The 22,272-nt window shown below is 44.5% G+C and overlaps 2 protein-coding genes across 6 annotated transcripts; one reads left to right on the forward strand and one right to left on the reverse strand.

Moving 5' to 3' along the window:
* Positions 1–214: 214 nt before the first annotated feature.
* On the reverse strand, positions 215–12,459 carry TK1 (thymidine kinase 1). 5 transcript variants are annotated; one of them, XM_072112587.1, is made up of 7 exons: positions 12,239–12,459; positions 6,280–6,311; positions 5,049–5,162; positions 3,090–3,183; positions 2,926–3,015; positions 2,722–2,841; positions 215–1,606 (listed from the first exon to the last, which is right to left on the reverse strand). In XM_072112587.1, the coding sequence occupies exons 2-7, from the start codon at positions 6,294–6,296 to the stop codon at positions 1,430–1,432; spliced, it is 612 nt and encodes a 203-aa protein (XP_071968688.1). In that variant the 5' UTR covers positions 6,297–6,311; positions 12,239–12,459; the 3' UTR covers positions 215–1,429. The 5 variants fall into 5 exon arrangements, with proteins under 5 accessions (XP_071968688.1, XP_071968687.1, XP_071968689.1 ...); XM_072112586.1 differs by lacking the exon at positions 12,239–12,459 and adding an exon at positions 6,745–6,944; XM_072112588.1 differs by lacking the exon at positions 12,239–12,459 and adding an exon at positions 6,623–6,677.
* LOC140065096 (uncharacterized) lies at positions 12,175–21,773 on the forward strand. Its single transcript, XM_072112584.1, has 2 exons — positions 12,175–13,545; positions 17,597–21,773. Exon 2 carries the CDS (start codon positions 17,854–17,856, stop codon positions 19,357–19,359), a length of 1,506 nt encoding a protein of 501 aa, XP_071968685.1. The 5' UTR covers positions 12,175–13,545; positions 17,597–17,853; the 3' UTR covers positions 19,360–21,773.
* The last annotated feature ends 499 nt before the right edge of the window (positions 21,774–22,272 follow it).

Here is a 22,272-nt window from a genome sequence, read left to right on the forward strand (position 1 = left end):
ACGTGACCAGGGATGTATTGCACTTGTGTGACATCACATGACCACAGGAAGTAAACAATGAAGCTTCATGTAGAATGACAGCAAGCAGAGATTTGTAGAGCTGTATAATTTTTTTCCACCACCAATCTCAATTGTTTGTGCATAGTGGACAATCCCTTTAATACATCAACTACACTAAAGAGAGTATCCAGAAGATGAATAAAGACGAGGCAGATTCATGTACACAATTTATTACCCCACTATAAAATAATAAATAAATAGAGGTTTAAAAAAAGCAAAACCAAAGCAGAACCCATAAAAAAAAGCGTTGAGTCCAGACTATCCCGTGATCATACATTGTCAATTACATAAATGTTATTGTGGCGGGAGCTGTAGGGTTAAGTGCAAAAGTATCCCATACTGCAAGTTAATGTAGTATAATTCAATGCTCCTGGTGTCTATAGATTATATAGGGCTTAATACAGTCATGCTGATCTGCTGCAAATCAGACAGGACAGTGCTCTCTGCTTATACCTAGTACCTACATCCCACTTTAAAAGAAATCTACCACCAGGATTAAGTACCTACTGGTGAGTGCCCCCACTGGTAGCAACTTATGCCCTGGTTTAAAAAATATTCAAATGAGCCTGAGGGTCTCCAAGCTAGATAGGTCCTAATGAAGCTTGGAGCCCCTCTGGCTCATTTGCATAATATTTAAAGCCTTTTATTTTTAACAAGGGCCTAAGGAGCTTAGAAAAGAACAGATCCTGCCAGAGGGGGCGGGCGCACACCAGTAGGTTAATGTGCTTGGTTTACAATTCTTCATCCTGGTAGATTTCCTTTAGAAGAGTGAGGGGTGTTATGATTGTGAAACCAGCCCTTTCCCCCAATGGTCAGAAATTGTTGTATTTCTTGGATTTTACATAGCAAACATATATCCTTACTACATGTACTAAACCCTGCAGTCTAATGAGACAGCAGCAGCTCCTCCTGATACTGAAGGGTTCAAACTTTCAACCTGATGAGAACACACACACACACACTAAATAAGCTTCAGCTTTCCATTCATCCTTCTAGTTTTTTTTTTGCTTACCTTTTCTGACATGATCAGTATGTAAGATTACAAGCGAGTGACAATGTTCCCATCACCCTCCAATGAAAGCCTCTGCTGGCATTGTTCACCATAGTAGTAGCAGAGTACTACAAAACTCAGAGCAGCGCAGGAGCATACAATACACCATTATCTGTAGTAAAACTTCCCTTGTCATGTCAATAATCCATCGGCTCCCAGACAGAAGTAAAATCCAAAAAAGTAAAAAAAAAAAAAAAAATTTAAAACCAAAAATGTACACCCTGTAATGCCCCCTGTCTGCAGCCAATCCCTGCAATGCTGATCAAGCTGATTGGCTCAGCCTCTTACTCTAGCGCCACCTGCTGTCCAGAGCAGAGCTTACACTTGTAGCTGTGACAGGGCTTTCCGGGGAGTCAGGGATTTACTGCTCATTAGTCCGGAGGCTTTGTCTTTTAGTGTCAGATGCAGATTCTCCTTCCCCTCGGGTTGTTGGTTTCGGAAGTAACACAGTCGGCACACGGAGTGGTATTTGTCAGCTCCTCCGATAACCTCCACCTGCAGGCAGAAATAGGGTAGTACAACGTGAGGGGAGACACTATTCAGCCCCGTGATCTGCAAGCATCTGTCCCACCTTCATGTATTGCAGGTCTATTCCAATAACACAATAGAGCGAGGATTCTAGTCATAGAATTTGAAAGAAAGTGTCATCCAAGATAAATGCCGATGTTAAACAGTCCACTAGTAACACAGCATTGCTCAGCTGCTGGGAACACAGCAGGGATAGATCCTGCCCCGGATCAGAAGTATCATTATATTACAGGTGGACCATTGGGACATGTACAATAATAATGTATCACGGACTACCCACTTTAAGGACCGTAGTAGATTTAAAGGGGTTATCCGGGTTTTAAAAATTACCTAGGGCCGGGCTGGGGAGGGCTAGTTAAACATAATAAACATGTACTTACCTCGTCCGGCGCCGCGGTCCCTTCGATCCGTGCCCGTTTGTTTACAGGGCCACGGAAGCCGCGCACAGGGAGCTTCCGGTCCCCGATGTGGACGGCTCCTCCCATCCGCCCCTATCTCTCAGCGTTGTAAACGCTGGGAGATGGTGTCGAATGGGAGCATCCGGCGCGGGACATCGGCAGCACCGGAGGAGGTAAGTACATGTTTATTGTGTTTAAATAGCCCTCCCCAGCCCGGCCATAAGACATTTTTTAAACCCGGATAACCCCTTTAAAGGGGGTTGTCCAGGAGATACATTATGTATCATACCACTTCCACGCTCTTGCTACAACCAAAAAACTAAAGCTGTACCAGGCTGGTGGTTGTGGGGATGGCACCGCCGGCCTCCGAATACAAAACCTGCAACATAAAGAACATCTACCACCAGGATGAAAGACTGTATGCAAATGAACCTGGAGGGGCTCCAAGCTCTATTAACCCCTATGGAGCCTGGAGCCCCTCAGGCTCATTTGCATAAACTTATTCATTCTGGTGGTGGATGCCCTTTAATGAATTCAGAGATAGTGCAAGTTCTTTTTTTTTTATTTTTCAAGCTCGCCCCCAACAGCAATAGATACATACATTTAAAAATAAATAAATAAAAATTTGCCACTTGGGACAACCCCTTTAATAAAAGCAATAAATGAGAACAGTAGTGACGTTACCTCCTTCTCAGCCCCCAGGCGTTTGGTGTAGGAGGCCTCCCGGTAACACTGCATGCACACAGCGTTCAGCTTCACCACGCTTTCCGCTAACGGCACCAAGTTGAGAATGTCACCGAAAGCCTGAGAAAGCAAAACAAGGAGATGACATGTCCTGCACCTCTAGGGAAAGGGATTACAGAGACGTCACACCCTAATATTACACACCTTCCTCTGGAATGTACCATCCAGCGCGGCTACAATGACAGTTTTCCCTCTGTTGGCCATGTCCTCACAGAACTCTACAACATCAGGGAACTGCAGAAGTAAAAGAAATGAAGTTTTCCTTTCCTCTACACCATTAAGATCACATGTTACTGGGAGACACTTACAAATTGTCCTTCATCGATGCCGATCACGGAGTAGTTGAGCGCCTCTGTGGCCACATCGGAGAGGTTGCACGCGGACACGGCTGACATGGTGTGCCTGTAGGGAGAGACACGGCACAGGGTCACTCAAACTCCACTAGAGAACACATGGGAACACATATGCCATTAGCTGCCCCCTAGTGGTGGACAACAGCAGGGGGGAATTTTGCCATTCAGAAGTGCTACAGAAGCAAGAACACAGTGAGAAAATGTCAACCATAAGAAAGGGAGCCCCAAATATCATAACTGAATGAAGAGGACAGGAGCTCATAGACTCCATTCAGTTCTGAGTGGCTGCACACCACAGTACTCTCCCTCTCCTTAGGCTGCATGTCACCCCATATCATGCAGATTGTGCAGCCAAAGGGCAACCAGCAGTACATGGACAGGGACCCCATCACCCCTAATACATGGAGATTCAGGAAATGTGCCAAAACATCTCCACAAATGGGAAGTTCACACTTATAATACGAACGTCCTAGTGGTCAGATCTTGGACAAACACATACTATAAATTATACATTATAATTATACTATAAATTACATGCAAACATAGAACAAACCCTTACTCTATGGATATGTACACATGTGCCCCCTTCCTAGCTCAAAACATTCAGACTGTAAGCTCTTGTGTCCCCCCCCTCATCCTCATAGACTGTAAGCTCTTGTGTCCCCCCCTCATCCTCATAGACTGTAAGCTCTTGTGTCCCCCCCCTCATCCTCATAGACTGTAAGCTCTTGTGTCCCCCCCTCATCCTCATAGACTGTAAGCTCTTGTGTCCCCCCCCCCCCTCATCCTCATAGACTGTAAGCTCTTGTGTCCCCCACTCATCCTCAGACTGTAAGCTCTTGTGTCCCCCCCTCATCCTCATAGACTGTAAGCTCTTGTGTCCCCCCCTCATCCTCATAGACTGTAAGCTCTTGTGTCCCCCCCTCATCCTCATAGACTGTAAGCTCTTGTGTCCCCCCCTCATCCTCATAGACTGTAAGCTCTTGTGTCCCCCCCTCATCCTCATAGACTGTAAGCTCTTGTGTCCCCCCCTCATCCTCATAGACTGTAAGCTCTTGTGTCCCCCCCTCATCCTCATAGACTGTAAGCTCTTGTGTCCCCCCCTCATCCTCATAGACTGTAAGCTCTTGTGTCCCCCCCTCATCCTCATAGACTGTAAGCTCTTGTGTCCCCCCCTCATCCTCATAGACTGTAAGCTCTTGTGTCCCCCCCTCATCCTCATAGACTGTAAGCTCTTGTGTCCCCCCCCTCATCCTCATAGACTGTAAGCTCTTGTGTCCTCCCCTCATCCTCATAGACTGTAAGCTCTTGTGTCACCTCCTCATCCTCAGACTGTAAGCTCTTGTGTCACCCCCTCATCCTCAGACTGTAAGCTCTTGTGTCACCCCCTCATCCTCATAGACTGTAAGCTCTTGTGTCACCCCCTCATCCTCATAGACTGTAAGCTCTTGTGTCACCTCCTCATCCTCAGACTGTAAGCTCTTGTGTCACCCCCTCATCCTCACAGACTGTAAGCTCTTGTGGCATCCCCTCAGACTCGCTCCCATTGTTCCATACGACTGTTTGCATACATCTTGTTATACATGTCCCCTATGATTTGTAAGGCGCTATAGAATATGATGGTGCTATATAATTATACAGCAGGTTTTTGTACACAGCTCCTCTGCAGACACTTTCATCCCCACGACTACAGACACTATGCAGTCTCCGCTTGCAGTCAGTTATTGCACCTCACCTTAGACGAGTAATAAAATTAAAAGCTACTAAGTTAATGCCAAGTCTGTAACCATGGGCAACACAAAGTTCTACAAATGAGCTGCAGACACACAAACGCCTCCCCCAATATTTCTTGCAAAAATGTGCATGTGCCATTGCTGTAATTGTTTGCCATGGCAGAATCTCTTCCTGTCTTACCGGTCGTGTGTGGCGAGCTGCTCCTTGCTGTAGCGCGTGTCCTTGGCGTATTTTATAACTATACATTTATACTGCGCGATCTGGAACCTCCGGACTCTGCGCATCAGCTCTGTGCTGCAAAGACAAGACGTTCATCATCAATACACTACTACCCACATCCTCCTCAGCTCCGTGCTGCAAAGACAAGACGTTCATCATCAATACACTACTACCCACATCCTCCTCAGCTCCGTGCTGCAAAGACAAGACGTTCATCATCAATACACTACTACCCACATCCTCCTCAGCTCCGTGCTGCAAAGACAAGACGTTCATCATCAATACACTACTACCCACATCCTCCTCAGCTCTATGCTGCAAAGACAAGACGTTCATCATCAATACACTACTACCCACATCCTCCTCAGCTCTATGCTGCAAAGACAAGACGTTCATCATCAATACACTACTACCCACGTCCTCCTCAGCTCTATGCTGCAAAGACAAGACGTTCATCATCAATACACTACTACCCACGTCCTCCTCAGCTCTGTGCTGCAAATACAAGGCAAAGATGATCAACATCAGTACACTACCCACATCCTCGCAATATACTACCACCCCCATGCTCCCCAACTCTGTACTATAAAGCCAATTCAAAAATAAGCCATAATGTACTACCACCCCCATCCTCCTCATCTTGGCACTGCAATGACTGCCACCCCCACACAATCCTCAGCCCTGTGCTGCAAAGACAGAAACAAAGATGGTCAACGTCAATACACTACTACCCACATCCTCCTCAGCTCAGTGCTGCAAAGTCAAGTCAGACTAGCAATAAACTACCACCCTCATGCTCCCCAACTCTGTACTGTAAAGACAATTCAAAGACAAGTCATAATGTACTACTACCCCCATCCTCCTCAGCTCCATACTGCGATGGCCACACAGACACTAGTCTAGCAATATACTACCACCCTCACACCCCTCATTAACACCACACAATCCTCAGCCGTGCCAAGCAAAGAGACGTTCAATAAGATACTACCACCCCTATCATCATAAACCCACCACCACAACTCTGTTCTGAGGCAAAGCATACATAGATGACCAATATAGATATAACTACCACTCCCATCATCATTATCCCTTCCCACCCAGCTCTGTTCTCCAAAGACCAGACAAAGACAGTCATTATCAATATACTACAACTCCCATCATTCTCCACCCACACAGAATAACAAAATCTCACCTTTTCCCGGAAAACATGGGTCCAAATATCACCTGGAAGACACAAGAACAAACCCTGTTAGAATATGACACAATTCTGCAGATCCATCATTTTGCCCCTGAATTATTATAATTACACATGGACACACACATATCTATTATAATGGCTGAAATCTGTCAAAACAGTCGCAAAGCACAAGCTACCCCCTTGCAAAAGTTTGTGCACCCCCAGGATGGCGGGAAAGAGATGCCACAAGTTATAGAGGGCTTCATTAACCACAACTCCCAACATATCCTGTCAACCTATGCATGCTGGGAGTTGTAGTGTCTCCACGGCTCATATAGAGGGGAAAGGGGTCACTTACTTTTTAATATATAGTCCCCAAACCACTCACAGCATTAATTCTAACCTCCTACGAGTGCACACTAGGGTCAATAGACCTCAGTAAGCGAAGCTACAGTATATATTCCCGCGCTGTGCCCTCACCTGGATCTGGCCGCGGATCTTGCTGGGGGATCCGGGGGTAATGTCGGCCACATTCAGGCAGTTCATGTCTGCAGCAGCTGAGAGGAGAGAAGTCACAGAGCGCGGGAACAGGAGACAGCACTGAGAAGCGCCAGAGACTTCTTGTACTATTCAAATCCGTTCCCGCTCTGTGGAACATACAGCAGGCAATCAGCTGCTAGTATCAACTCCCGCCTTCATGTCATAGCCAATCGGGGAACAAGATTAACCCCTTAAGGACGCAGCCTGTTTGCAGGTTAAGGCTCGCAACTTTTTTTTGAAATTTGACCAGTGTCTCTTCCTGTGGTTATAACTTTTGAACGCTGTTACTTATCAAAGCGATTCTGAGATTGTTATTTCCCCACATGTTGTACTTCATTTTAGTGGTAAATTTTGGCTGATAAGTTTTGCGTTTATTTACAAAAAAAGGAAAAAAATGATGAATTTTTAGAAAAATTTGCCATTTTCGAAATTCTAAATCACCGCGTTTTCAGGCAGATCGATTTACCACCGAAATAACTTGCCGAATAACATTTCCCATTTGTCTACTTTACATTTTCATAATTTTTGAAATGTTTGGATAATTTATTTTGACGTCACGCGGCCTACAAATCGAATAGCGATTTTCCGAATTTTCGGAATTGACTATTTTGGGGATAAATACTGTTTGAAATCAAATTTTACATATTTAGCATCAAAACCCCCTATATAACCAACCCATTTTCAAATCTGCACCCCTCAAACTATCAGAAACAGCATTTACAAAGATTGTTAACCCCTTGAGATCTTCATAGTAATTGAATCAAAATGGCGGTGAAATTTAGAATGGTCAAATTTTGTCGGTTATACGTTCATTTAGCCCTAAAATTTACACATTTCCAAAAGATAAAAAGAGAAAACTCACCATAAAATTTGTTCTACAATTTCTCCTGAGTGCAGCGACCCCCCACACGTGGACGTTACTTGTGTTATGGGGGCACAGCGAGGCGCAGAAGGGAAGGAGCACCCTGCAGCTGCCAGGATTTTAGTTTTCTGGTTGCCCCCTTTTGAAGGCTATAAAATTTTCGCTTTTCCGTTATTTGGGCCATGTGACGGCATTTTTTTTGCGGGACGAGATGCTTTTTCCAGTGTTACCATTTTGGGGTTGGTATCACCTATTGTTGAAAATTTTCGAACTTTTTTTGAGGTCATGAGTAGAAAAGCATCAATTCTGTACTGGATTTTTTACTTTTTTTTTTTTCGTGTTCACCGTATATCCTAATAATCCTGTTATCTTTATTCTATGGGTCGATACGATTACGGGGATACCAGACATGAATATTTTTTCCTATGTTTTACTAAATTTGCCAAATAAAACCCTAATGTGGGGAAAAATCTATCATTTTTGCATCGCTGTCTTCCAAGTGTCATAACATTGTTACGTTTTTGGCTACAGAGCTGGTCGATGGCTTGTTTTTTGCGGGACATGTTGTTCTTTGCAACAATATCATTCTGGAGTACATATGTTTTTTTGATCACTTTTTATTGCATTTTTAGTGAAATATAATAGGTAAAAATCATAATTTTTGGCGGGTTTTTAACGTTTTTTTTTTACGGCGTTCATCATATGGGTTCAATAGTTATTTAGTTTTATTCTATGGATTGTTACGGACGCGGTGATACTATATATGTGGGGTTTGTGTTATGATTTAGACTTTTTTGAGCGTTATATGTCTCTTTATATGTTTTGGGGCTTATGGGCATTTTTAGTGATTTATAAAGTAATTTTTTATTGAAAAACATTTTTTTTTACTTTTTTTTACATGATCCACCATGGGATATGAACAAGCAATCATCTGATTGCTTGTTCTTGATAATACTCTGCAATACTAATGTATTGCAGGGTATTATCAGTGCCAGCCTATGCAGATGCATAGGCTGACAGTTTGCCTTTAAGATGACGTCACAGACGCCATCTTAAAGGTAAACCCTCCAGGCTTCTCTGGGGTCCCGATCTGACCCCAGAGGTGCCAAAACAGCGATCGGTCCCCCCGAAAACGGTGCGGGGGGGCCGATCGTGGGGTAAAGACCCCCAGAAGGCATGTTAAATGCCGCGGTCGCGTTGACCGCGGCATTTAACGGGTTAAACACCCGCGATCGGAGCCCACTCCGACCGCGGGTGATAGCCGGGGATGTCAACGGTAGATTACCGTTGAAATCCCGCGGCTAACGATGCCGGTTCGGCTGCTATACAGCGCTGAACCGGCATCGTCTCTGCGCAGTAGCTGTACTGCGCTGAGCGCTATTCGCGGGACTCAGCGCAGTACAGCTACGGCGCAGAGCGGCAAGGGGTTAAACGGACTCCGCCCCAGACAGGAACAAATGCGAAATAACCACAGCAGCTGCAGCAACATGACAGAAGCGTTCCCGCCAAATACCTGAGGTACAAGAGCCACACACTGCACACACTGACTGTGAGGGGTCACATATCATAGCTATGGAGGATTATATCCTCTCCCACCCATATTCTGTCACAGTACAGGGATAATACACACAGTGATGTCACAGTACAGAGATACTACACACAGTGATGTCACAGTACAGGGATAATACACACAGCGATGTCACAGTACAGGGATAATATACACAGTGATGTCACAGTACAGGGATAATACACACAGTGATGTCACAGTACAGAGATACTACACACAGTGATGTCACAGTACAGGGATAATACACACAGTGATGTCACAGTACAGAGATAATACACACAGTGATGTCACAGTACAGGGATAATACACGCAGTGATGTCACAGTACAGAGATAATACACACAGTGATGTCACAGTACAGGGATAGTACACACAGTGATGTCACAGTACAGAGATAATACACACAGTGATGTCACAGTACAGGGATAATACACACAGTGATGTCACAGTACAGGGATAATACACACAGTGATGTCACAGTACAGAGATAATACACACAGTGATGTCACAGTACAGGGATAATACACACAGCGATGTCACAGTACAGGGATAATACACACAGTGATGTCACAGTACAGGGATAATACACACAGTGATGTCACAGTACAGAGATAATACACACAGTGATGTCACAGTACAGGGATAATACACGCAGTGATGTCACAGTACAGAGATAATACACACAGTGATGTCACAGTACAGGGATAATACACACAGCGATGTCACAGTACAGGGATAATACACACAGCGATGTCACAGTACAGTGATAATACACACAGTGATGTCACAGTACAGGGATAATACACACAGTGATGTCACAGTACAGGGATAATACACACAGTGATGTCACAGTACAGTGATAATACACACAGTGATGTCACAGTACAGGGATAATACACGCAGTGATGTCACAGTACAGGGATAATACACGCAGTGATGTCACAGTACAGAGATAATACACACAGCGATGTCCCAGTACAGGGATAATACACACAGTGATGTCACAGTACAGGGATAATACACACAGTGATGTCACAGTACAGGGATAAGACTGCATGCATATAACAAACTATAGCCACCCACCATACCCCCCTTTCCAGAGTAACCACAGACACGGAAATATCTTTAAAACATGTGGAGAGACAACAGGGAGTCGGCCACAGCTTTATTAAAATACTTTAACCATTTAAACACCTACTCATAGAGTAGTAACTTCTTTTTTAACTTTTAACAAAAAGGAACATAATTAACGGGGCACCTGAAATGCCAGCCTCGTTAGAGGGCATGTAGGTCCTCACCCCCTTCTGTACAACCGCCAGCTGTGACTTAAAATTACATGATGTATATAAGACCGCATATGTGTGAATAACAAATTTTTTTTTTTTTTTTATACAGCAAGTATACAACAATTCAAAAACAATAAGGGAGGGAGGGAGGGGAAGGATTCCTGAAAGAGGGTGAGTGAGAGCTCTGACCCTCTTTTAAGCCCTAAGCTCAGCCCCCCAGGTGTGGCTAGCACTAGCCCTGCCCCCGGTCACGTAGCCCACGTACCCAGTAACCCACTCCTGCTGAAAAGGAGGGGGGGGGGGAGAGAGTTAACCCTTAGCTGCCCTCCCCACTGCCTGCAGTCCCTAGCCCAACGGCTATATGCCTACGGGCTAACAATACACACAGCGATGTCACAGTACAGAGATAATACACACAGTGATGTCACAGTACAGAGATAATACACACAGTGATGTCACAGTACAGGGATAATACACACAGTGATGTCACAGTACAGAGAATACACACAGTGATGTCACAGTACAGAGAGATAATACACACAGTGATGTCACAGTACATGGATAATACACACAGTGATGTCACAGTACATGGATAATACACACAGTGATGTCACAGTACAGGGATAATACCCACAGTGATGTCACAGTACAGGGATAATACACACAGTGATGTCACAGTACGGAGATAATACACACAGTGATGTCACAGGATAATACACACAGTGATGTCACAGGATAATACACACAGTGATGTCACAGTACAGGGATAATACACACAGCGATGTCACAGTACAGGGATAATACACACAGTGATGTCACAGTACAGAGATAATACACAGAGCGATGTCACAGTACAGGGATAATGCACACAGTGATGTCACAGTACAGAGATAATGCACACAGTGATGTCACAGTACAGGGATAATACACACAGTGATGTCACAGTACAGAGATAATACACAGAGCGATGTCACAGTACAGGGATAATGCACACAGTGATGTCACAGTACAGGGATAATGCACACAGTGATGTCACAGTACAGGGATAATACCCACAGTGATGTCACAGTACAGGGATAATACCCACAGTGATGTCACAGTACAGGGATAATACCCACAGTGATGTCACAGTACAGGGATAATACACACAGTGATGTCACAGTACAGGGATAATACACACAGTGATGTCACAGTACGGAGATAATACACACAGTGATGTCACAGGATAATACACACAGTGATGTCACAGTACAGGGATAATGCACACAGTGATGTCACAGTACAGGGATAATGCACACAGTGATGTCACAGTACAGGGATAATGCACACAGTGATGTCACAGTACAGGGATAATGCACACAGTGATGTCACAGTACAGTGATAATACACACAGTAATGTCACAGTACAGGGATAGTACACACAGTGATGTCACAGTACAGGGATAATGCACACAGTGATGTCACAGTACAGGGATAATGCACACAGTGATGTCACAGTACAGGGATAATACACACAGTAATGTCACAGTACAGGGATAGTACACACAGTGATGTCACAGTACAGGGATAATACACACAGTGATGTCACAGTACAGGGATAATGCACACAGTGATGTCACAGTACAGGGATAATGCACACAGTGATGTCACAGTACAGGGATAATGCACACAGTGATGTCACAGTACAGGGATAATGCACACGGTGACATCACTGACCTACCTAATAAGGCAGATCCAAGGTTCCTGCTACAATTCTCACCCGGTAGTGGTTTTCTATAACCATGACATCTCTCATATATGTAAATGATGGGTAGAGGCTCCGGGGGAGTGGAGGGGGTGGAGTTCTGTGAAGGATTTGGACCATCCACCTGAGAGGATACAGCTGCACTTCCTACTTGTATATAAAACCAAAATACAGGAGCCCAGCTAGAAGATCTGTGAAAATGCTAAAATGAAGAACACGTCCCTTGTATCTATCATTCCCCTGTGTGTGGGTATAGCAAGGTGCTATATACTCTTCTGGCCTCTAGGGGTCTCTGTACTTCTGTGCTTGCACTATACAGAGGCGGCACCTTGTTGGTATCAGTCTAGCAGAGGGGGCACACTGTAATGTTAGCTAGTAACTCAGTGTGTGAGACCCTGCAATGAGCATGACGGGTCTGTGACTCCTGGGAGCTTGTACTTGTAGTAGCTGGGATTCTTTATACATCTCCAGCCTCACTATGGAGAGGGGTCTGAAACCCCTCAGAGACTGGATGGCCCTTCTTCCAGTCTTGTCATAGACACTAGAAGACCCTGTACGTGGATCTGACAGTAGCCCCCAGCGACAAGAAGATGAACGTAAAGCTGTTTTATTACTTAAAGGGGTTGTCCAGGATAATTGTTTTTACTATGGGCCCCTCTGAGTAGAAAAACAAGATCCAGTGTATTCTCGCCCCGATCTGGTGCAGCGCTGTCCATCTCTGCTGCCCTCTGGGGGTATATAGAGGCTCAGGACAGCTGAGGAGAGAGACTGCGGAGAAATACAAGTTCTTTTCAATTTATCAGGATGCTGGGGACAATATGGGCAGATATGTGTCACAGCTGAGGAGAATGGCCCATCACCTATATAGCGAGACATCAAAGATAGAGATAAGCAGGACGCCTCCTGCACGACCAGGACATATTACCGGATAGGTGTCCCTCTTGGCCAATCACTGCCATGGCTTGTAGCTAGGGGCATTAATTTGCCAGACTGGATCATCAGGGATGCACCCGAACAAAAACTTTGGGTCTGCTCATCTCTAATCAGAAGACTCTCACCTCAGTGTGCCCCAGTGTGCTTCTTGCACTGACATGTCTGCTGTATTTCTGGCAAGGTCTTTTCTGCTGAAGGAGTTAATTGTTGAGGCTACAGGAGCAGGCGGAGGGATGCAGTAGGGAGGAGACAATCTGTGCAGAAGTTACACAGTGTATTCTGCTGATGACTTGCAGTCTGTTGTGCACAGCAGTGAGAGTTTATGGATCTCCTCGAATCCAGAATTGCAGGTAAGACAAAGTATCTTCTGGTGCTGTGGTTGGGCAGTTATGTCCGACCAGCGATCCAAACACTTCAGAAGAAGCTATGCAATGTCAAGAGGGCCGTAGAGCCGGGGGTTGGCATAAACAGTTGTGCTGCAGACTGTAGAGCGGAGGAGCATGGATACAAGGTACCCGGAGCAGGACGTTTTACCTCTGGGTTTTTGCCCACCAAAAATGGACAAAAATGACTAAAAACCATTTTACTTTCCTTTGGAATTCCAGGATGGTGTTTCCTAAAGTTATGTTTTTCAACAATAACTTTATTGAGAAACCTAAAACATAACGTCCACCTAAAGATGGCAGTAAACTCGTCCATACATATACAACTCCCTTTCTTATGAAATCAAATTCAACTGTATACAGGCAGGCAGTTTTTTGTGTTAAAATTAGGTTTCTCGGCTTATACTCGAGTATATACGCTACTTACTCTATGGGAGAGCCACCTTGTTTTCTCTCAAACCATCTTATATACCACCACTTTTTTAATGAAGATATTGTATTGCAAGTTTACGTTTTGTTTAACCCCTTAACGACTTGGCCTTTTTTAGTTTTGTCACTTCCATTTTTCACTCCCCACCTTCAAAAATCTATAACTTTTTTTATTTTTCCACATAAAGAGCTGTGTTATGGCTTATTTTCTGCGTAACAAATTGCACTTCATAGTGATGGTATTTAATATTCCATGGCGCGTACTGGGAAGTGGGAATAAAATTCCAAATGCAGTGGAATTGGTAAAAAAACGCATTTGTGCTGGTAGACCCAAAGCTACCATGGCGACCACTGCTCCCCGATGACGTCAGCGATCAGCTGGAAAACACCCACTATTGGTGCTGGCACCGATCGCGGGTGTTACCGGTAAGCTTTTGCTGCAATATGCAGCCATTTTCTGTCCTACTTTGCCTCTTGTGACTAAAATATAGACTTGATTTATTTTGTTGAAGCAAGCACCCGTCGCTAACACCCGCGATCGGTGCTTGTACCGATCGCGGGTGTTAACCCTTTCATTGCCGCCGGCAAAGCTGCCGGCGGCATTAACGAGCCGGCGGCGCGTGGGCGCCGCCATCTTGGCTCCGATCGCCGCTCCCCGTGACGTCATCGGGGAGCGGCGATCCGTTGCCATGACATGTTTTAGGCCATCTATTACAATGTGCGATCTGCACATTATAATAGATGGTGTGCAAAATCCCCATATACTGCCATACTGTAGTATGGCAGTATATGGTAGGATCAATCAGACAACCTAGGGTTAAAGTACCCTAGGGAGTCTGAAAAATAGTAAAAAATTTTTATAAAAAAAAATAAAAAATTATATTAAAAAAACCTAAAAATTCAAATCACCCCCCTTTCCCTAGAACTGATATAAATATAAATAAACAGTAAAAATCTTAAACACATTAGGTATCACCGTGTCCGAAAATGCCCGATCTATCAAAATATAAGAATGTTTTTTTACTGCGTTTAACCCCGTAACGGAAAATAGTGCCCAAAGTCGCAAATGGCATTTTTTTGCCATTTTGAAAAATATAAAAAAATCAATAAAAAGTGATCAAAAGGTCGTACAATTCTAAAAATAAAAGCATTGAAAAGGTCATCAATAGTCGCAAAAAATGACACCACCCACAACTCCATACACCAAAGTATGAAAAAGTTATTAGCGCAAGAAGACGGCAAAATGAAGAATTTTTTTTTTGTACAGGAGGTTTTAATTTTTGTAAATGTATGAAAACATTACACAACCTATACAAATTTGGTATCCATGTGATCGTATTGACCCAATGAATAAATTAGACATGTCATTGTGAGTGCACAGTGAAAGACGTAAAATCCACGCCCACAAGAAAACGGCGCAAATGCGTTTTTTCACCATTTTCACTGCATTCAGAATTTTTTTCCCGCTTCCCAGTATATGGCATAGACAATTAAATGCCATCACTATGAAGTGCAATTTGTTACGCAGAAAACAAGCCATCACACAGCTCTATACATGGAAAAATAAAAAAGTTATAGATTTTTGAAGGTGGGGTGTGAAAAATAAAGACGCAAAAACGAAAAAGGGCCTGGTCCTTAAGGGGTTAAAGGCTAATAGCTTTATTGAGATGTAAATAAAAAATAAGATTAACAATTGCCATATTAATGTAACCTGTATATAGCAGCAAACATGTCCATACTTTGTAGCTGCTAACAGATAGAAGATGTAACAGCCACACACGCCAGACCACGATGGGCTAGCAGGGGCGAGTTCTTTTAGGATTCTGAGGGTGTGTAGTTTAGGGGATATTAGGCCCAGATAGATAAGCACATGTTCCACAGTCTCTTTGAACAGTTTATTCTCAGCAGTCTGAACACTTCAGTCAGCAATCACAGTCATAATATCCAAGACAAGTTCTAGGTCAGTGACTTCAGTACCTGATGTATGAGGCTGAGGTGTCTCTGTGCTCCAGTGTCCTCCCTCTGCACATATCTCTGGATCCTCTGTAGCTTCTGCAGTTACATATATTCATTCTCACTGTCCTGTACAGAAATATCTTGTGCTTCCAGCTCTTTCTAATGTGCAATCTCTTCCCAGCGTTACTGAGGTGCTTCTTGCTGCAGATTCTTGCACTACAACCCAGACACAGGACCTGCTCTGCACTACAACAACTCAGACACTAGGCCTGGTCTGCACTACAACAACTCAGACACTAGGCCTGGTCTACACTACAACAACTCAGACACTAGGCCTGGTCTACACTACAACAACTCAGACACTAGGCCTGGTCTGCACTACAACAACTCAGACACTAGGCCTGGTCTGCACTACAACAACTCAGACACTAGGCCTGGTCTGCACTGCTCTCTGCAAAATGTAACAATATTGTGTGATGTCACTACAGCAGCTTTGTTTAGTTAACTCTATAGTTGCTGTGCTGTAGTGTGATACACATGTGTATGTGCACAGTTTAGCTGTGTTTGTGAGGCAGGGATGTAGAGATCATGATACCCCTGTTTTCACTGGGTTACAAAGAGACTAATGAAAGGGATTAATTGATTCATTTGATTAAAATTCTTTTGTACTGTATTTTTCGGCCTATAAGGCGCACCGGACTATAAGGCGCACCTCTAATAAATGCCTGCTAAGACATCTAGGTTCATATATAAAGCGCACTGGAGTATAAGGCGCAGGATCAAATGCAGTACCTAAAAATGACCAGCAGGTGGCAGACCTGTGCACAGTACAAGCCAGCTACACTTCCCGGGAAACTTGTCTTCAGCGTGTCAGAGAGCTCCGATCTCAGAGGTATGGGCTGCTGGGGGTTAATGCAGGGTGATGCAGCAGGGGTTAAGCGGTCTCCCTCTGCCCCTTCTCCTTCCCTCCTCCAGGGTGTTATTCCTGTGGGGTTCCCTGTGGCTCCTTCTCTTTCCCCTGTGACAGGGCTGGCAGGTATGGGGGATTGGTTACTGATGATGATGATTGCCTCGTGGTCGGCACTATGGCGGCTCCGCTCTCTCCGTGCTAGGGGAGGGCAGGATGGGCACAATGTTAGTTGTGGTGCCAGGGCACTTCAGGAGACAGGGACCCTGTGTACAGTGTGGGAAGGTGCAGGAAATTTCTGGGGATGGAGCTATTAAACACTGGTAAACGTACAGTACATCTTGTCTGTAGTACATTTCTGTATAAGTTCATATATAAGGCGCACCTTTGATTTCTGAGAAAATTAAAGGATTTTTGGTGCGCCTTATAGGCTGAAAAATACGGTAATTGTCTTAATGGTCTTTTTAAACAACAACATCATTGGTCTTCGTTCTTTATGATTTCTTTATTTTAATACAGGGTTTTTAAGTGTAGGTGAGGGTGGTTCAATACTATTCCCGCCACCCTCCCCCACCCCCTTATGCTTTACTAATTGTTCACCTTTACAAGATTTTAGGGTATTATTTAAAAAAAACTGCAAAAAAGTGAAATGGGCAGCTAAGTTGAAAATTTTATTGATGTTCTATATGGAAAATTTTTAACATATCCTCTCTTTTTACTATGCAGATTGACCTGGCCTGGAGCAACGTTCATCAACGTCTTCCGCGAACAGTGTTTCCGCACAGGACAGGCCAGGTCTGCCATCTGCCGGAAGCCGGCCATTAGAAGGAAACCATCTGTCATCCTTTTTGGACCTTGCAAAATCTAGACTAAAATTTTCTCTGCTACAAAAGGCGGTTTGTTCTTCGTAGTCTGTTACAGGTCTACCTAACATTCCCTAAAGGAGTCACCGATTCGTTCTGCTCATCACCCCACTTCACACTATGGCTGCAGAATCAAACCCTTTCTATCATCCAGGCCTTGAAGATTTGCTACCGGTGAATTCGAGTCGCTGGACTCGAATACTTCCCCGCACGAACCCTCGAAATGTTATAATTGGTGGTTCAATTCGCAGTATTCTATCCAAGCAAGTGGCCAGAGAATTATATGCTGAGAGGATTGTGCAGAACCAAAACCTCACCGAAGCAATCGCTGCTCTGTGTACAATTTCCAATGGACTTTATATTAAGCCAAATAAAGTATTTACCCCAGCAGCAATAGCGCAGCTTGTCCAGGGTATGAGTCCTCAGCAGCCAGCTTTCTACATAAATAATGTAGCTGTGACGGTCAAAATTGATGCTACTGCTCTTTACCATGAATGGCCTACTACTTTTCCCGTTCAACCGGTTAATGACATTGTAACCTTCAATCCTGATAACTGGACTGCTTGGATGCAAACCATTGTGGTAGGCGGAAATGGGTTAGTTGCATCTAGAGACAGCCAGGTGTGTCCTCCGGCAATAGCACCCCTTCCTAATCCTGGTGAGATGCACCCTTGGGCATTTGGTCCACTCATTTCCCGCAATATCATGACCGGTCTTGACGGAGCCCCGAGAGTTAATGATCAGCATTTGCATGCTATGGAGGCCTTATTGGTGGTCGCTCTTCATGCACCAGAAAGTGCTACCCTACGAGCTGATATCTCAAAACAAATGGCTTTTGGCGTCACTATATTAACAAGTGGAGGCAATATTACTAAAGCCAAGTTGCGGAAAATCATCAGAGCAACTTGTGCCGACACCAATATGGAGACTATTGACGTTTCTATAGATGAGGTCCAAAAGGGATGGCATTTTCTCAGTACTAGCTGGGAAGCCACAAATCGCACTGGACAAGACTTTAAGATCCTATTTGACCTACTACAGAAATCTGCAATTAATGTCAGTTTGCGATTATCAGTGTTGTGCACCCAAACAGAGGCAAAAATGCTTACTGGCATTGTGACGACTGTGCAGGCCATAAATAGATATTTGGATTTCCCATGGGACGATTTGTTTTCAATGATTTTACAACTTACTGGTCGTGATGAGGCTTCCATTGTTGCTACTTATGCCAGTTATATAGACCCTGCAAGGGTTCAACAAGCAGAGGGACCATCTGGATTGCCTGCCGCAGCAGGTGCACAAGCCCAAAGCGGAGGACTGTGGTCTGGATGGGAATTCGCAATGCAAGAGCAGGCCCAAGGAAAGATGACTATCGATCGGTTCTCCAATACCTTGTATACTGCTCTGCAACTTCACATTCAAGTATCAGGTGTCCAATCGCTGCGTGAATACCGGGGCCTTCAAAATCATACCATAGCTGTCCGTGGTATCATTGAAACATGGATAACTGGATATGTAATGGCACGTTGTGCAGGTATAGCTAGTCAGTTTTGTCTTGCTTCTAGCGGTGATGGTGCCCCTGCTCCTTCACCTGCTCTTGCTAGTATTCGCAGAGTTGTTATATAATCCTTGTCCGATACTGTCTTAACCTATCCATCAGCCTCGCGATGGTTGCGGCGTCATGACGTGAGTGAGTGACGCAGCTGCCAGGACCTCCCCCCTCAACCCGGATGCCTTCCCGCACGCTAGGTTCAGCGTCCCAGCGGCAGCTCTCAATGGGTGCGATAGCCCAGTGATTATTTCCCCGACCGGGGAACGAGAACGGGAAGCCGCACTGTGACACCCGCGGTTCCGACCAGGGATCGTGTGCGGGAAGCCGTTCCAGGACACCTACGATTCCACCAGTAATATCAATTGAGGAGCAGGAGGGAGCCTCTGCCTTGAGACCCCGGACAAGGCTGAAGATTACATCGCTGTCCCAGCTGATTGTGGGACATGAGCTGGTGATACGAGCACCCGGCTCGTTCTCTGGAAGGAGAGTGACCTGGATGCGTAGCCAGCCTTATTTGCAGCCCCCCAGGAGGTGGACCGTAAGGAGCGTAACCTGATGCAGCAGATGAAGCCCTACGCCCACCAATGAGGAAAACTGAGGTATCCCCGACTCGCCCCCCTAACCATAATGGACCCTGGTAAGATAATCTCCTTCACTTCTCTGTGAGCGGATGTTGTTGATTAAGAGAAATCTACACAGACCACAGGGGTGACGACTAACCCTCGTTCTTTTCTGGGAGGGGACCCTCTTTTGATTTGCGACCCTAATATGGGGAATTACGCTACTGCATAACCAACTAACTCCTCTGCATAAGGACTAACTCTCCTGCATGAACCTTCTCTGGATGCCCCTCTTCTAACTATCTATTAACGAAGCTGTCCCTGCTGACTGATAAACTAATACTCTACAACCCTGCTCTAACAAAGGTGGAGTAGACAGCGGACACTGACCTACTAACATCTAGGACTTTAAAAATCTAAAAAAGTACCACTAATTCACTAACGTCCTCGCTGAAGGCTGCCCCCCTACATCTAAAGTTACCTGCTCCCCCTTTTTGGACTCATTGTGTTTCCTTCCTTTTTTTTTTTTTTTTTTTTCTTCATTGCTAGTGGTGTACTTATACAGGAGTGTAAACGGAGCATTAACACAATAATATCTAACACAAGTCAAAATACCTTACACGATTAGTACTCGGGTTTCTGAGCTACCTGGGTTTAGCACCAAAATCGTTTGTTTGTGTTAACTTTTGAATTGTATATTGTGGAGCTCGCCTTTTGTTTTTCATCTGTGTATTTATATTAACATCTGTTTATACTTGTGGCGCTCCCTATATAAGGCTGTGATCAAATATCCCCAGCATAACATCTTTGGTAATTCTCCTGCACAAGGGTGGTGTACTCAGAATCCAAGCTAAAACTGTCTCTGTACATGTGTATCAAATATCCCCAGCATAACATCTTTGGTAATTCTCCTGCACAAGGGTGGTGTACTCAGAATCCAAGCTAAAACTGTCTCTGTACATGTGTATAAGTACTCTTCTTACAACATAGTGAGAGATATGGGCCCCAAAAATGTGCAGAGGAAATCCGGAGGGGGAATTGATAAGCTATGGAAGGCCTCCCCGGCTAAAACCAGGCAAACCCCCAAGGAAACTGGGGATGAAAATGAGGGTGGAGCCAGACAGATTCCATCACAGATGGAGGAACTCCCCCCTGAATTAAGAGAAACTCTAGCTGAGATCTTGTTAACAGTAAAGGACACTAAAGCATCGGTAGATGAATCTAAGACAGCTATTGATAAAATAAACACACAGATCAGCTCCCTACAGCTAGAAGTTATGAGAGTGAGAGAGGAGGTTAATAAAGTTCAGGAAAAAACAAAAGAATTCGAAAAAAGCTGTAATAAGATGGAGATGAGCCTGAAAGAAATGAAACTGGAAATTGACCGCAATAGGAAGGAAAATGGTAGACTGCAGGATAAGCTGACCGATATGGAAGACAGGGCAAGAAGGGCAAACATAAGAATTGTAGGGCTTCCTGAGAACGAAACTGAAAGGGATATGTCGGAACAGATAGAGAAATGGCTTGTTGACACATTTGGTACAGATGGATTCTCAAATATGTTTGGGGTTGAGAGAGCACACAGAGTCCCGTTTAAAAAAAACCCCCCAGGCGCTACCCCCCGGACGGTGCTAGCTAAACTGATCAGTTCGCGGGATAGGGATTTTATATTGAGACAAAGCAGGGACAAAGCAGTCACCTTATTAAAACAAGCGAGAATCTCAATATACCCAGACTTCTCGAGGGCTACTCAAATGAAACGCGCTAGTTTTAAAGAAGTCAAAAAAAGGCTAATGGAAGCCAATGTCCAGTATTCTTTGATGTTCCCGACCAAACTACGTATTATTTACAATGACAAGTCCTGGTTCTTCGAATCCCCTAAAGATGTGGCAAGCTGGCTGGACCAGCAGGGACTGTAACATCATTTGTTTGACCTGTTGCGGGGGCTCTTGGGTGGAGTGAGGGGAGGATGGGCGAGTGCGGGTTTGTTGAGGCCTGCGGATGAAGAGGCAGAAGTGGGCCAAATGGGGGGTAGAGAGCCCGTTGGTGGGGGGGGGGGGGAATTCCTTAAGTCTTCCCTTTTTTTTTTCTTTTTTTTTTTTTTTTTTTTTTTTTTTTTTTTTTTTTTTTTTTCTCTTTCTTCCTCCCTTTTTTTTCCTCTTCCTTTCTCTCTCCTTCTCCTCCTCCTTATTTCCACCCCCGCTATGTCTTCCACTCCTCTTTATACTATCCTTTAGATGGCAAGTGAGGTACGCATACTAACATGGAACGTTAGAGGCTCCAGTGATAGACTTAAACGCGTCCAGATGTTCGATGTTATTAGTAGACACTTGCCCGCAATTGTCTGTCTCATCGAGACACATCTCACTCCAGAAAACACCCATCGTTTCAAAAAAAGATGGATAGGAAACGAATTTCATGCTTATG

This window comes from Engystomops pustulosus, chromosome 6, assembly GCF_040894005.1.
Source record: "Engystomops pustulosus chromosome 6, aEngPut4.maternal, whole genome shotgun sequence".
Lineage (NCBI taxonomy): Eukaryota > Metazoa > Chordata > Amphibia > Anura > Leptodactylidae > Engystomops > Engystomops pustulosus.